This window comes from Salvia splendens, chromosome 9 (genome assembly GCF_004379255.2).
Source record: "Salvia splendens isolate huo1 chromosome 9, SspV2, whole genome shotgun sequence".
NCBI classification, from domain to species: domain Eukaryota; kingdom Viridiplantae; phylum Streptophyta; class Magnoliopsida; order Lamiales; family Lamiaceae; genus Salvia; species Salvia splendens.
Genome location: NC_056040.1, coordinates 22,659,684 through 22,673,298, shown reverse-complemented (window position 1 = coordinate 22,673,298; position 13,615 = coordinate 22,659,684). Strand labels below are relative to the sequence as shown.

Genomic DNA, 13,615 nt, shown 5'->3' with positions numbered 1-13,615 from the left:
AGAGTTCGGCTCGACCAAAGAGTTCGGACTCAGCCTACAGCTCGGTAAAAGCCGACCAGTCAAGCTCTCCTCTCAGATCGGCAAGAGCTGATCGGTAAAGTCCAGCAGTTCGGTCTCAGCATTCGACCGAACTAGGAGTTAGTGGACTCATGAAAGGCCTCCACGACCTCCGCTATACCCACGATCTATTTAGTGGTACGAAGCAGTTATTGAGCAGTTATTGCTCACCCACGATCTTGTTAGTGGGGCTGCAAACCACGACCTTAGTTCAATGTATAAATAGAACTTAGATCAGATAGAAAAGGGTTAAGCTCTCTAGAGATAAAATACCATATAGCAAGTCTGTGTTGTAAGCTGTAATCCCAGATCAAGCAATACAATCTTGCCCTCCCTTCTTCCCGTGGACGTAGATTTACTTCAGTAAATCGAACCACGTAAATTCTCTGTGTCGTAGTCTTCATTCTCTACCAGCATTTACTAACATCAAAAATTCGCGGATCCATCAGTTGTCTTGCTCAAATTAGGGGCGTCGATTTGGTTATCGCGTATACCCAATCCGAGCTGAAAATTATCGGGTATTGGATACTCAATATCCGGAGTTCGGATAACAGATACAAAATCGGGTATTGATTTTTCTATAAATTCGGTTATCAGGTATTTACCAAATCACCCGATATTGACCCAAGTCAAAATGAATTGAAGTGTAAATTAGGGCTTCCACCCTAATTCATTTCCCTCTCCTTCTCCCCTCTCCCATTTCACGGCACCGTTGAGACCGCTGCCTCTCCGTTCCACATTGTCTATCACTGGTCTACCGGCGCCGCGCCTCGTTCCATTTCGACGCCACCCGTCGCCCGGTTCTCTCCATTTCGGCGCCGACTGCCGACCACCGACGACGAGCTCGCCACCAACTGCACTGTAATTATGCGAGCTTACTGTCTTCTTGCTTTTGGTTTTGGCCATTTTGGATGTTGTGTGATTTGGAAATTGGAAATGTTAGGTTGTAAATTTGTAATCTTGAAATGTACATGTTCAATTTTTTCTTCTAATCGGATTTTTTGGGTATTAGATATTTTGGGATCGGATACCCGCTTCGGGTATTTGGGAACGTGCCCTAGCTCAAATTATACCTGATGCCCAACCCATTTTGTTGATGTACCAATATTTGTCTGATATTTTGTGATAGTATTTTAGGTGCTTAATCTGATTTTTTTCCCGAAGCTGTTGTTGGATCTTGTTAAATTTTTGATCAGATGTAGATGGATTCTTTTGCTTGCAGAGTTAAGAAATCGAACAATATAAATGTTGAAAGGGAGGAAAACTGCTGGTAGGGGAGAGACTGTGGCTGCACACTATGCTTTTGGCCCCCTTGAGGATGACATTATAATCAAGCATAGGCTTCTGACCCGCACAACTACAACGAGAGGTGAACCGCCGTTGAAGAAACTTCAGAAGAAGTTTACAGCCTTCGCAGTAGAGGTAGAAAAAGATGCTGATAATCATGGCGACTGTGAAAGACTTGCCAAAGCTTTCTTGCAGGAGCTGAACACTTTTGAAATACCGCTGCTCAAGAGTAAAGCGATCATCGATGCAAATGTAAGAGAGAAGGAGAACTTTAACGAGTTAAAAAATGAGATAAATCGACAGATTTTGCTAGCACAGGATGACATAGAAGATTTGAAGAAACAGCTGGAGGAGAGCAAGATTGAGAGGCAGCACAAAGAGGAGTGTGAAGCTATTAGGAAGTTAATTGCTATGCAGCCACCAAGATCAGCAACACAGAAAACCATAACAGAACTTGAACAGGAGATTGCATCCCTGGAATCAGAAAACACTTCAGGCTCAAGGACACTAGAACTCCGCAAAAAGCAATTTTCGCTGTTGTTGCATGTGGTGAGTACTATCATTTGTTTGCACGACTTTTGTTTATATCTGTTCTTAGGAGATTATGTTATATTCTTGCATGGATGTATGATTTTTTAAACTTAGTTTGAGAACAGGTTCTATAAATGTTTCAGAAAGCATGGAATTTTGATGTGTATGACTATTTTAGAAAGCTAGGACCTACCATTCCACCGCTGAAGCCAAGTTTTGCAAAAGATTGAACAGTTTATCGTGAAGGTAGTTGTGCACAAGTCTTAGCTGTTTGTAGAATTTCATCTGCCAAAACCATTGTAGTACCCTATTGCAGAAATTTATTTATTATATCAGCCTCTTCTGTATCATTTTCTTTTTTATTTAGGTATGATTAGACTCATCATGAGCTTTGTTAATCACTTAACTTGTATCTCGGATTATCCTTCAAATGAAATGAAATTTTTCTGCAAGAACCTAAGAGCTTTTTTTTTGCTCCAGCTCTTCTTTCCTGTTTGTTCTTGGTTCACAAGTTCTGAACTTTGAATACCATAAGTCAATATATATGGTCAAGTTCCTTCATTTTGTGGCTCGTTTGGTAGGCTATTCATGTTTCGGTTGGGTAGGATAATACCCATGATATGTATGGTTTGTGCTAGTTATGTATCTAGTTGGTGTGTTTAGAAAAATTAACCCAATCTTTAATTCATGTTTGGTGCAAAAGATAAAATAACCATTTTAAATTGTGTGTGGACTAAAATACCCTCATAATTTGACTACACAATAACAAATTGAGAATGGGAAATATGGAAGATAGCTTGGTAATTTTATCCCAATATCTAGTGTTGGGTTACAAACCCATCCCACATCGGATGAGGGAGGGAAGTTGGAAGGTGTATATAATTCCTGTCCAACCCCAATTAGTTTGAGGCCTTTTGGGAGTGACCCAAAAACAAATCCGTGCGGGCTTGACTCAAAGCGGACAATATCAAACTAATGTTGCAGTCGACGATCCTAACAAGATTGGAAGGTGTATATAATTCCTGTCCAACCCCAATTAGTTTGAGGCCTTTTGGGAGTGACCCAAAAACAAATCCGTGCGGGCTTGACCCAAAGCGGACAATATCAAACTAATGTTGCAGTCGACGATCCTAACAAGTGGTATCAAAGCCCAGGTGGCTATGGGTCGTGCCTGGATGAGCCCCGGTTAGGGTCGGGCCCTGAAGGACTCAAAGTTAGAGTCGGGCCCAGGATGACCCAGGGGCCAGGGCTGGAACAACCCATGTTCGTGTCGACTGCGTTCTCGATGTGGTCTCGGTTTAAGGGGAGGTTTGTTGGGTTACAAACCCATCCCACATCGGATGAGGGAGGGAAGTTGGAAGGTGTATATTATTCTTGTCCAACCCCAATTAATTTGAGGCTTTTTGGGAGTGACCCAAAAACAAATCCGTGCGGGCTTGACCCAAAGCGGATAATATCAAACTAATGTTGCAGTCGACGATCCTAACATCTAGGTCAACTCCCAAGGTGTTAGTGTAACCCACTAAAATGGTGGGTTAATTTCTAGGCTGAAACATGGGCTTCAAGGTGGGCTTGCCCGCGCCATAAAAGTAACATGGGCCATTTACTAAGACTAACATATGTACCAAACACACAGTTAAGGTCAAATAAGAACTCTTGACTTGCCCCAAAACAGCTATCTAATGCCCCATTAGTGTTCATTAACCTCTGTGAACCCATTGTGGGATCAAGCAATTCACAATCCAAGTATCCAACATGGAAACTCTTTTGTGATCTCTTCTTGTTTTCCTTTTACGCTCTTTCTTATGTCCACTTTTGAACATAATAATTTTCTATCCATTTAGTTTTCTCCCTTCAGTCATATCATTATCCTTCTCTCAACTCCACTTTATCTTGCCACATTTTCTTGCTCATAGACATACATGGAAACGTTGATGGATTGAACTATCTTGTAAGAATGACCTCCTTTCTGCTTCTGTTATCAAATCTTTTGACTGTACATTGTCATATAGAATAAATTCTGTGTGAAAAAAAACTCTCCATGTAGAGTGTTTCTGTTTGTTTTTTTAGTGTGCAAACGGTAGATATTGTTCCTTGGTAAGAGTTATCACAAAACATCGGTTTTAAAGGTTGGAAAATGGTAATCATGAGTGAGGTTTGGAGCAATGTTGTTGATAGGATTAGATCATTCTATTTAGTCCTCAATCTGGAATGAGTTGTCGAATCCAGTTGAATTGCAGCTTTAGAATGTTACAACTATCTCACTGTGTGGTGATTGCTGTACTTGATTACAGGTTGATGAATTACAAAACACCATTGAGGAAGAACAAAGGAGTTTAATGGAGGAAATGAGAACAGCAATCGATGAGCCTAGGACTGCTTTGGAAGATGCTACTGGGGGTCCTGAAGCCATGGCTCTTGATTAAATGGTAACTCAGCATCATACATGGCATTATTTAGCTTAAATGTAAACCGCTAAACCTTTTCTTTTGGTATGCATCTGTTCAAGGATGACTGTTGTGATTTATATGAAAATACTGCTTAGATTTCTAATTGTAGCAATGTTATTCACTTTGTGGGTTCCTAAAATAAAAAAAAAAAAAAAAAAAGACGAGGCCAAAATGCATTAGAAAGCACTTAGGATCCATAAGATTTAAGGAAGATGGCCAAAATGTTTTTATTTTATTATTAAAGTTCTTATAACTATTCCATTTCTCATATTAATTGATTAATTAACAATATGATATTAACACAGAAAATAAAATGGACCGTGCAACGCAAGTGACCAAGTCTCAAGGGAGATGCTTCTCATTGTTGTCCAAATGTTGACAACCAATGGTGAAGTTGAGTAATGCTACATGTCATCCATGATGCTGATGTATAACAACACATACACATGATAATCAATGTTGGCCGAAATTGTCAGTGAGAATGACAAGAGCTGATCCTGCCATTACCAGTGAGAGCGTCACTTTTCCTTTTCCTCCGGGAACCAACGTGGGAGTCTCCGATGACCCCGAGTATCTATCCGACCATGACATTGCTGCTGGAAGGACTCCAAACAACACCAGCACTGCCCCATAACACACACATATACATTATACTACTAAAAACAAGCATGATAAAAAATGTAATAGTATAGTATATACCTCCATAAGTCCCAGCAAAATCCAATGCTTTGAAAAATATCTCCGGATCGAGCAGAGACAATATCAACGGAGGGACTAGAGTAAGGACATATTCTCGAGTTTCAGCACTGTCATATTTTCACACACAAACTAGTTTTAGCAGTGGAATTGCTATGTTAATGGACGACGAGTTTAATGGAGAAACAAACCACTTAAGTCAGCAAGGAAGTCGGAGAGGCCGAGAACAAACCCAATGTAAGAAGTTGCAATGGCAAGAACCGAGAACACATCAACTATAGGCTGCAAAATGGTAGTATTAGAAACAATTTATGATGGAAGAGGTTACATCTAGTGTTTGCTCAATCGCTTCTTTCTTGATGGCTAAAAGTAGTTGAGTACGATGATATTGCAACTCGTTAGTTGAGCGCAGTAGCTGTAGTGGGTCGACAAAAGTATCTGATCCCGTTTGAGGAGTTGGAATGATCCCGAGAATGACTGCGTTCCAAATTAGAAATAAAGCCTAGCGGAATAGCAGTGCCCCCAACAATCGCAGTCCTGCAGATCAACCATTAGTACAACAAGTCCTATCCGGTGATTGTAATCATTCATTAATACAAAAGAACAATTCCGTAAGTTTGTTGATGATGTGCCAGTTTTAAGGAACAATCACATCAAAAATGTGGAACTCGTTGTATGTAAAGGTGAGATAGAAGATTAAACAAACCTTCCAAAGTAGCATAGACCACCAAAAAGAATCGAAAACATCCTCCCCCAATAGAAAAGCAAAGGGAAGGCTGCATCTAGTGTTATTAGGAGCTCAGTCCATGATTTAGTTTTCCATGGCTGACTACAAGTTTTTACTTTTTATGAACTCTCATGTCACCTCCACTACAAAGGCTAACTCGGAATCAGGTGGATGAATGGGAGACACTATATTTGAGGAGATAAGTTTGGAACGCCATCTAACTTTTATATGGAATCGCCATCTCTATCGAACCTAATCAAAATTGATGAAGGGTGGGGAGAATATATGGTTCCTATGAAACATGTGAGGTTTTCACACCATCCATCATATACTTTAAACATTCATTAATGGGTTGCATATATTTACCCTTGCCAAAGTGAAATAAAACAAGAGATACATTGGAATGCCGAGGAAATTTGTCAGAATTTCTGAGGAACGAGCCACATAGGCAACGAGGAGGGCATAGTGGATGAAACGTTGTACTACTAATTAATAATATGATGAAGAAAAACAGATGGACAAAAGTGAGGAAAATGATGAAGGACAAAAGAACAGAGACAGTTTGCATAACACACCTCACCAAGCCAAGTCAACTTGTAAAGTTTTAATCACTATAAAAAATGTAGTTTGCGTACATGATTTGAGGGAATTTTCATACCAGGTAACCTGCACTCCAGCATTTCCAATTACAACTAAATTTTTGTTGTCAATTTTATATGATAAAATAAAGAATTCTGAATAACCTTTTATTTACTTGCTCTTGTCTACGAACATCTAGGACAGTGTTGTATAGCCAAAAACGAAATTTTAACAAGCAACATTCATATGAAAAAGGCTTATTCACTAAGATTTTCAAAAAAACGAAAAAAAGGGGAAAAAAAGTAGCCAAATACGATATGTTAATTTGGCAAAATGGGATACGCAAGCAAAACTATTATACTATGCAAGCAAAACTATTATCACCATCAAGAAAAATCACTACATACATATGCCAGTCAAATATTGTTACAACATGCATATGCAGAGAGTATTATTCGCATCAATACATAAATCTAAATTACATACCAAAGAAACACCACCAGAACCAAGCTCACGCATCATATTCACATTTACTTCAGCAATGAGAAGTCCAGTGGTGACCTACACATATTATCACATTTCCCTATGAGTAAAAACTGCTGCAAATAGAAAAAAAAAAGCAAGGTCTTCGAAGAAAATAATGAATGAAGGAGCTCAATTGTTCATTATGAGAGAATATTTTCAAGTTTGATTTACTTAGTAATTTCACCAAGTTAAGAAAACAGACACTTTATCTTTGGAAGAGTATTACCATAAAAATCCAGCATATGATGCAGGTTACTGCAGATGCCAGGAATCCAGATTCTTGTGTCACGGCAGGAATGGCAAGTATTCACCGAAAGTCATTATAAGGAATGTGGCAGTAATACTCTTCATAAATGGAGAAATATTCAGCAAAACAAAACTGAAGCTTTGTCATTACTATCAAAACTAGGCATCCCAAAGAGTCGAAGAAACATACAGTGGTGCCAGCAACGAGGAAAATCGAACTGCTTAGGCTTCCTGGTAATATGGAAAGAGTATTCATCAAACATAAGAGATGAGACCATGATCATGTCAAGACAACAGATGACTACACAAAAGAAGTCTGTTGGAGTATTGTGATTACTCTGTAAAGCAAATGAATGTTATTTATTGACATAATAGCTTTACAATAATATTAGCACATTTCTATAACAAAATTACAACACAAACACTACACACTTCAGTTCAGTTCAGTTCAGCAGCACTTATCAAACTAGAACCGACTTTTCTCAAGAGCCACATATCAAAATTGCACCAAACTAATTATCCAATGAAAAAGGTCAAATTTTGTGAAAGTCCTATACCACAAAACTTGAAAAGAATAAATGTATTCAAGAAATGGAGTTGACTTTGTACCAGGTTCCCTTTTCAATGTGGCTTGATTAAGATTGGAAAACAGCCTCTGGAATTCATGAACTTCCTCATCATCTTGTTGCAGCAACTGCTGCTTTTCTTGCTGGGAGAAGCACTTCACTGATGCCCTCGGAGAAGAGTCAATGAACAGATGAGTGAAATTTGGTGCCCCAGAGATCCCAACAGAAAAAGGTGGATTCTTGATTTTGGTAATGTGTGTTGGGTTTCCAAGAAGAAATGAAGATTTACGAATGTTGGCCAAGGAAGAAGCTGAAAATGAAGAGAGCATCGTCGTTAATGAAACTGAAGAGCTTTGACTACGTCTGGGATTGATTAATGTGCTGAGTTTGTGTTCTTTTTGATGAGGATGAGGTGGTCTTCTTACTTCCATTCATTTTTTTTAGAAATGATTCTACTGCAAAAATCATCGTTTGATCAACCCAAATCAATTTTTGTATTTTGATTTTGACCTCGTTGATCCTCAAATTACATTGATTTGAATTACTCATTCTTTTTCCGGTACCAGACTTTGTTTCAATAGTACAACTTCAAAGTTCAAACTAAGAGCATCAGCAACGTTGTCCGGCCCACATCCTGGTGCGTTGGAGGTGGGGTAGTGGCAGCCTAGACTGCAATTGCGGACGGTGAAGAGGCTTGGGGCCGCGCTCTGTTGCGGCCCATTTTAAGAAATGGTAAATTTTAATTTCTAGGGTTTGTAATTTTTTTTCATAGTTAGTAATTTATAATTTCCAAATGAACAATGAATGTTTAGAAATATAATTGTTAAACTTTTTCAATTTTAAGATTAAAATAATTTGAAGCTGTGAATAGTTCAATTTAATGTTTGTTTCTTGAATGGGTCTGGATGAGACTCGAAGAGTTGTGGAAGTTATAGTCTGATAAAAAAACGAGAAGAATGATGACATGAACAGGGGCTTAGGGCTGGATCTGGATCGGGGTTGGGGATGTTCTAATTAACTCTTTCTAACAATTGGAAGATTAAATTGAACTTGCCTTCCTTAGACATCAATTCACAAAAGAAGTAGTAGCATTGAAACTTATCAGTTAACTAATCAACAGCTATTTTGTTTGCCTCTTTTCAAGAAACAAGAATAGATGATAAACACTAACAAAACACATGGTATGATTTTGACATCAAAATATTTCAACCGTAACCAATCACACTATTACGTAAGAGAAGAATAATCTCTAAAAAAATGGTTTTATTTCATAATTTCATTAGAATATGGACACTAATATATTTTAAATTTTGCCCTTTAAAAATTTCAAATTCTTTATGATATTTTAATTGAACTACGTATGTTAATAAGAGTGAACTACAAAAATGGTCTTTGGACTATGGGTTTTTTCTCGCACATAGTCCCTAGACTTTAAAAATATCGTCAGACATCCCTGGACTAAGGGTTTATTTCGAAATTGATCATTTTAGCTATTTTTTATCCGAAAATGCCCTTTTGATCATTTGGCCAGTTTCGTCTTTTTACATTTTAACCGTTTCAATATGATATTATTTCAATGATATACTAAATCTGATATTATTTCAATGATGTACTAAATCTGATATTATTTCAAAATTATCTTCTTCTTCCCTTTGTCATCCTCATTTTGTTTTTTTATTTCATTATTAGATTTAATTTTATAAAATTAAATTTAAAATTTAGATTTTTAAATACCAATAAATTATTTTTAATTCAAATTATTAATTTATTATTTATTATAAAAGAGTTTTGTGTGAGTTGGCTACATATTTTATTTCTATATATATAGCTATGAGACGAGAAAGAATACATATATTAATAATTTTAATTAAAGTAATTTATTAATATTTAAAAATCTAAATTTAAAATTTAATTTTATAAAATTTAATCTAATATTGAAATAAAAAAAATAAAGTGAAGGATGATAAAGAGAAGAAGAAGATAATTTTAAAATAATATCAGATTTAATACATCATTGAAATAATATCATATTGAAACAGTTAAAAGGTGAAGAGACGAAGTTACTCAAATGGTCAAAAGGGCATTTTCGGATAAAAAAATAGCCAAAAGGACCAATTTTAAAATAAACCTTTAGTCCATGGATGTCTGACGAAATTTTTTAAAATACATGGACTATGAGCGAGATAAACCCAATAGTCCAAGGACCAATAGTCTATGGATCATTTTTGTAGTTCACTCTATTAATAAATACTCCTAAGCAAACTAATCAATAGAACTTGATAATAAAGATTAATATTTTAAAAATATAATGTTTTATTTTGACAGAGAAATTATTCAGGACTAAAGTTTCGTAATAATTAGATGGACTAAACAAAAAGCCTTTGTGATTAATTTAGAAATTATAAAGATAATTATGCTCAATATCCAAGTTCAACAAAGAAAATTTGAAAAATGTGTATATGGTCAATAGTCGCATTCAAAGATTAAATAAATAAATAAATCGCACACCAGAGAAGAATCTCTCTCTCACTGGTCTAAAGGTTGGCAGCAGCTGCAAAATTGATTTGAATTGTAGAATCTTTAATCTGTTTCAACTTCCAAATATTCAATGCTATTTATTCCCACATTAGTGTAGCAGTCAGTTCAATTGGTTTTGGTGGGCTACTAGCTCTTGTTTCTCTCTCCGTTGCCAATGGCTTCCTCCTCCCATTTCCTCTGCAGTCACGCTTCCTACAATCACAAACCACATTTTAATTCATTCACCAACGCCACCCTTCCTCAATTCTCATCGTTTAAGCCACATGGCTCCTCGTCTTTCCCCAAAAAAATCCAGTCTTCAACTATCAGAGCCACGGCTTCTGATTCCACCACTGGCAGAAAACAACTAGAGGTATCAAAATTCTTCAATTACAACAACTCAATTTTGATTTTGCACGAATTTACTCAACATTTGATTGTGGTTTCTTCTTTGTAAGTTAGGGCTTTGTTTATTTGAAATTGTTTCAGTCATGTTTTTGTGTTGTGATATGTTGCTCCTAATTTGCAAACATATTTGAGGGAATTTATGGTTTTTGTGATTGCGTTGGTAGGTGGTATATGATTTTGAGAATAAGTTAAATAAGTTAGCTGATGAAGTGGATAGGGAAGCTGGGATTTCAAGACTCACTCTTTTTTCACCTTGCAAGGTAAGATAAATCTGTTGTTATTTAGCCCCAAATCGCTTTTTCGGGGATATTATTCAACTTTAGTCGTTTGTGATGCACAGATTAACGTTTTCCTAAGAATAACTGGCAAGCGAGCAGATGGATTCCATGATTTGGCGTCTCTTTTTCATGTAAGCTCGCTCCTCTCTTTAAGCAACTAACTGTTTGTTGTCTCGTTTGTCTTAAGGTGATATGAAAGAAGCTTCTGATATGGTATGGTTATTGATGAACCATTTCTTTTTTTAAACTTCAGGTTATCAGCCTAGGAGATAAAATAAAGTTCTCATTGTCCCCATCTAAATCAACGGACCGTTTGTCAACCAATGTGCCTGGTGTTCCTCTTGATGAGAGAAATTTGGTATACTGAGATCCTTTTTCTTCCTTGCCATTTCATTTTATGTAAAAGAGTTCTTTCCCATTTATTTTGTTGTTCCATTTTGCAGATAATAAAGGCTCTTAATCTCTTCCGAAAAAAGACAGGGATTGACAACCACTTTTGGGTGAATTTTTGTAATTTAAAGCGTTGACTTCTTAATGGAGTGTAGTTCACCCAATCTGAGCATGTATTCCTTGTGTGCATATCTAGATTCATCTTGACAAGAAGGTGCCGACGGGAGCTGGCCTTGGTGGTGGCAGCAGCAATGCTGCTACTGCTTTGTGGGCAGCAAATCAGTTTAGTGGTTGCGTTGCTAGTGAAAAGGATCTCCAGGAGTGGTCGGGCGAGATTGGATCTGATATCCCCTTCTTCTTCTCTCACGGTGCTGCATATTGTACGGGTAGAGGAGAGGTTGGTCCTAAGTTTGGGTGAACTCAAACTGCCATCTCTTGTTCATGTCTTTCAGCTTTTCATATCATTGTTTATATGTGTCAATTTTGAATAAGCACAAAACATTTAATGACAATTAACATGCTTAGGCATCTGATTCTAGTTATTGGAAATTATATAAGTGAGTCCTTAGTCAAGGTGAACCTGATATTCCTCACTTAGTGAAATTCACTAATACGCAATGCTGGATGCAAAAGCATTCTCGGGGAATGAGGTTTTCCTATGGTTTTTCAGAACAAAGCATTTTCTGGTAGTGCACACATGCTTAGACTAGGATATAATATTATCCCTTACCTAGCACAGCTCACTAACATATCATGCTGAGTGCAGAAGCATCCTTGAGTATAATGATTCATGTGGATTAATATGTTCCCCAACACTGTGTGAGGCGTACGGCATTCATGAAATGTACATACTACTTATTATCTCTTAATTGTTTAGGTTGTCGAAGATATTTCTCCACTTGTACCTCTTGATCTTCCTATGGTTCTCATCAAACCGCAAGAGGCATGCCCCACTGGTGAAGTTTACAAGGTAGTATAGCTCATTAAATTTAGTGGATAAAGCAAAACTGGCAACAGACTGATTTGACATCATACTCATATTACATTGTTTCCAAATCCCAGCGTGTACGGGTGGACCAAACAAGCCAAATTGATCCTTTGGTGTTGTTAGAGAAGATATCAAAGAGTGGAATCTCTCAGGATGTGTGTGTTAATGATCTTGGTATGAACTAGGAGCACTTTCATTTCTGTTTTATTTTCTATTTCCTCAAGTGCAAGCCTAGAAAATTTTCATAGAAAGGCTCAGGACTTTTGGTTTGCAATAGAACTAGTCCATATGAGAATATTATGCAACGTTTTATTGTTATTCGTGTTTACTAAATCATAAATACTCACAACATATATAAAAGGTTTCAGGTAGGTAAATGAGCTCACTTTGAGTCTCAGCTCCTATACTCTGTTAATAATCGTCCTTCATCATAAGATTATGAAAGTAACTAGCTGCATGGAAAAAAGCATTCCAAGTTGCTATATTGGCAGAATAAAAATTGGCGTCGTCTTAACACCTTCCAGAGTCGTATTTGTATCTTCTGGTTTTCAGGTAGAGTTGTGAGAATTGATTTGGCTTCGTTTCACTGCAGAACCTCCTGCTTTCGAAGTTGTTCCATCACTAAAAAGACTGAAACAGCGCATAGCTGCAGCAGGTAGAGGGCAGTATGACGCGGTCTTCATGTCTGGAAGGTATGTTTCATATACCTAACTAATTGAGGTTACTTGGTCAGGAGGTTCTCATTGTAAAGTATTTTGTCATTGTGCGACACGTTGTTACTAACATGTTTCCTTTGATTCAGTGGGAGTACTATTGTGGGTGTAGGTTCTCCCGATCCACCTCAGTTTGTTTACGATGATGATGAGTACAAAAACGTCTTTTTATCAGGTACGTGGGAAATCTTGATTGCATAATTTTTTTTTATTATGTTGGTTGTATACCGAGCTGAGAATTTTGATGACAAACTCCATGAGTGTTGTTAACATTGACTCGTGAGAAATTTGCATGTATTTATGTGGAATGAATGATTTGAATGCAGAGGCCAAGTTCATCACGAGGTCAGCTGGACAATGGTATTCGGAACCTCTTTCAACTGATGATGAATCAATATCCTTTGAGAAGCATGTGGAATAGTCTCAAGTCGGGCTAGTGCAAGTGTCATGCTGCTACGCGAATAATACGAACAAATTCGCCTTCCTTATCTTGATATATACAAAGGCAATAAACGTTGGTTGTACTTCCCCATGGATCTCAAAATTGCGATTCATTCAACGCCCAGTGCAAGCAGCAATCACATTTTAAATTTGACGATTTCTCTTGATTTCATTATTTTCTTTTACTTCTTAGTAATCTGAATCAAAAAGGTAAAA

At 37.2% G+C, this 13,615-nt stretch overlaps 2 protein-coding genes and 2 long non-coding RNA genes across 4 annotated transcripts; 2 read left to right on the top strand and 2 right to left on the bottom strand.

Moving 5' to 3' along the window:
• Positions 1–667: 667 nt before the first annotated feature.
• On the top strand, positions 668–4,428 carry LOC121746572 (THO complex subunit 7A-like). Its single transcript, XM_042140461.1, has 3 exons — positions 668–918; positions 1,280–1,893; positions 4,170–4,428. The coding sequence occupies exons 2-3, from the start codon at positions 1,303–1,305 to the stop codon at positions 4,299–4,301; spliced, it is 723 nt and encodes a 240-aa protein (XP_041996395.1). The 5' UTR covers positions 668–918; positions 1,280–1,302; the 3' UTR covers positions 4,302–4,428.
• A 229-nt stretch (positions 4,429–4,657) lies between these two features.
• LOC121746574 lies at positions 4,658–5,115 on the bottom strand. Its single transcript, XR_006039054.1, has 2 exons — positions 5,025–5,115; positions 4,658–4,948 (listed from the first exon to the last, which is right to left on the bottom strand). It is a non-coding gene; the product is annotated as an uncharacterized LOC121746574 (long non-coding RNA).
• A 108-nt stretch (positions 5,116–5,223) lies between these two features.
• LOC121746573 lies at positions 5,224–8,129 on the bottom strand. The gene is made up of 5 exons (XR_006039053.1): positions 7,708–8,129; positions 7,289–7,329; positions 7,079–7,197; positions 6,814–6,888; positions 5,224–5,558 (listed from the first exon to the last, which is right to left on the bottom strand). It is a non-coding gene; the product is annotated as an uncharacterized LOC121746573 (long non-coding RNA).
• A 2,048-nt stretch (positions 8,130–10,177) lies between these two features.
• LOC121748016 (4-diphosphocytidyl-2-C-methyl-D-erythritol kinase, chloroplastic-like) lies at positions 10,178–13,556 on the top strand. Its single transcript, XM_042142222.1, has 11 exons — positions 10,178–10,554; positions 10,754–10,849; positions 10,930–10,998; positions 11,121–11,225; positions 11,311–11,367; positions 11,454–11,654; positions 12,135–12,227; positions 12,320–12,419; positions 12,838–12,937; positions 13,048–13,133; positions 13,285–13,556. The coding sequence occupies exons 1-11, from the start codon at positions 10,357–10,359 to the stop codon at positions 13,377–13,379; spliced, it is 1,200 nt and encodes a 399-aa protein (XP_041998156.1). The 5' UTR covers positions 10,178–10,356; the 3' UTR covers positions 13,380–13,556.
• Positions 13,557–13,615: the final 59 nt, after the last annotated feature.